Raw genomic sequence first — 2,423 nt, 5'->3', positions numbered from 1 at the left:
AAGCACATAAGAGCTCAAAACATCAAAATACCGTAAATCAGAAAAAGGTTTACTGTTATTTAGTTTGGTTCAAAACCTACAAAATCTTCATTGCTTTCACTGTAATTTATTATTTTATTATTTAGGGAGCATTATAAATAGTTATGTTTTTAAAAGAAAGAAAAACTACTATTGTTATAAATAACACGTTCAATTGCACTAAACTATGCATGCCTATTTAAATATATTTACACATGGCTTGTGTATATCGTATATATATATTATTCATACCTTCGGTGTATAGGACGCAGGCAGATTTTGACATCAAATTTTGGAGTAAAAAAGTGCGTCTTATACACCGAAAAATACGGTATATATTCTTACCTGAAGTATTCCGGAAAGTGTGGTCTACGACGGGTCCCGTGTGGTTTAAAGGTGTTGGTCCGCTTTGAAGCTTCCACTCACTGTCATCAAATTTAATGTTGGTCCAACCACACATTCCATCTTCAAACGTGCACCGTGCATTTGAAGGAACTTTATCTACATAATTGAATATTAAAACCTAATCTTAGCCCATTTATGTCTTGAGTTTTCATGGAATTGTCACTACGATAAATGATATTACTAAAGGCATACTTAATACTAACAAAAAAAGAAAAGACATTGTCAAGGAAATTTGTCTTATCACTAGAAGTAGAGAAATGGTCTAATGAATTCTGTCTGACAAGGAAAGTCTTGCTTTTTTTTTTAAGAGGACATCGTCAAAGAAGGATTTATTCAAAATAAAAAAGAAACACTATCTAATGATCTTCTTTTGGTCACTAGGGAATAGTTATTTTGAAGTTTATTCAGTCGATTCTCTTGGTTTAGGAAAAAAAAACTCCACTCACAAATAAGTTGTTGTACGAATTTATTTTTATTACTTGAAGTCATTTTTAAGCGCTAACAGAGAGTTCGAATATTTTTTATTAAATGTTATATAATTTGTTTTAACTTGACAAAAAAAACCCAGAAAAAACAAACTTCGAACGTTATTCTTGCAAGAAGTGCAGGACAGAAATATAAATCACGTACCAACCAATCCGTTTGTGTGTGGGAAAACTCACCCCTTTGACCACGTGAAGGCCCAAACACTTACCACAATCTTGTTCTTCATCCTCGCCTTCCATACAGTCTCGGCTGATGTCGCATACTTGGCTGCGATCGATACACAACTGATTGGAACACATAAAATGTTTCAGTTCACATTTTTTCTTTCCGCTGTTATCTAAACCAAAAACAAAAAAATTCTCAAATACCACAATAAACTATTAAGTATTAGGTATTTGTGGATAGTATGTAATAACAGTGAATGTTTCAAAGATCGATTAATTATTATTTCTAGTTTTCTTAAGAGTGAAACTAAACATTAGCCGCAGCCATTAGTTTTACCACATGTTTCATATATTGATCAACTTACTAGTCAAAACACGTGTTTCACATAGTGATGATCACAATTTATATCATGTGTTGAAAATTACGATTTATGCAATATGTTTTTTTTTTTTTTTACACAAGTTGTGTTAAATAGTATCACTACTATCGGGAAGTATTTATAATAATTGACTTAGTTATTTTGGTTTTTGTAGTTAATTCACAGATAGTAACAGTAATATATCTCTGACTCAGTTGTTTCGATTTTTTTGTATTGCAGTCACAGATAGTAACAGTAATACATTTTGACTTAGTTCTTTTGGCTTTTGTATTCAAGCACGAATAACATCAACCACACTATTTTGAAATGTGTTATTTTGGTTCTTGTAGTCGTATATATACATGTATAGTCCACCTGTTTAGGTCACAAGTGAAGGTATTTTGTTATCCTATATTCCATTATTTAAATCTGACATTATACGAAAAATGCACATCTACTGAAACACGCACTTGTCTCACAGTTGATCAACTGGATATTGTCAATCGCTAGATGAGCAGGTGCCACGTCTCCTTCCATTATCTCCAGAACTAGCTGAAAAGGCTGACTAACACTTCCAACCTTCGATGAGAATTTTTCCCACCTGTAAGATTACAAGTTGAAAAGGCAAAGGAGAAAGTTTTCTAGCATCAACTCTCCCCACATTAAAAATATCTTGAAAATTCAAGTCAACATTATCACCAAAACAAACTGTGAACAAAATTTAATATTTCTCGTAAATTAAGTGGGTCCTCTTAAAAAAAGTTTAGTAGGCGAGATTACGTAACAAGTTCTTATCGCTATTTTTTTTCAACTTGTAAATGGAGACAGTTACAGAGACGGTGGATTTTGTACAATACTGGCCCACAAAATTGTTGGCCCGGCATGGCCAGGTGGTTAGGGCACTCGACTCGCAATCTGAGGGTCGCGGGTTCGAATCCCCTTCCCACCAAATATACTCGCCCTTTCAGCCGTGAGGGCGTTATAATGTGAT

The 2,423-nt window shown here is 33.6% G+C and overlaps 1 protein-coding gene across 1 annotated transcript in view; it reads right to left on the bottom strand.

Annotated features, from left to right (window-relative positions):
- LOC106461200 (leukocyte tyrosine kinase receptor-like) overlaps positions 1-2,423 on the bottom strand; it is a 58,590-nt gene that overhangs the window by 51,546 nt on the left and 4,621 nt on the right. Inside the window, exons 2-4 of the mRNA XM_022388060.1 lie at positions 1,903-2,033; positions 1,118-1,246; positions 364-519 (exon numbers count right to left, since the gene is read on the bottom strand). Coding sequence (XP_022243768.1) covers positions 364-519; positions 1,118-1,246; positions 1,903-2,033 — 416 coding nt within the window. The remainder of the gene's footprint in view (positions 1-363; positions 520-1,117; positions 1,247-1,902; positions 2,034-2,423) is intronic.

The sequence above is a fragment of the Limulus polyphemus genome, unplaced genomic scaffold, assembly GCF_000517525.1.
Source record: "Limulus polyphemus unplaced genomic scaffold, Limulus_polyphemus-2.1.2 Scaffold913, whole genome shotgun sequence".
NCBI classification, from domain to species: domain Eukaryota; kingdom Metazoa; phylum Arthropoda; class Merostomata; order Xiphosura; family Limulidae; genus Limulus; species Limulus polyphemus.
This window is presented reverse-complemented; position numbering and strand designations above follow the sequence as displayed.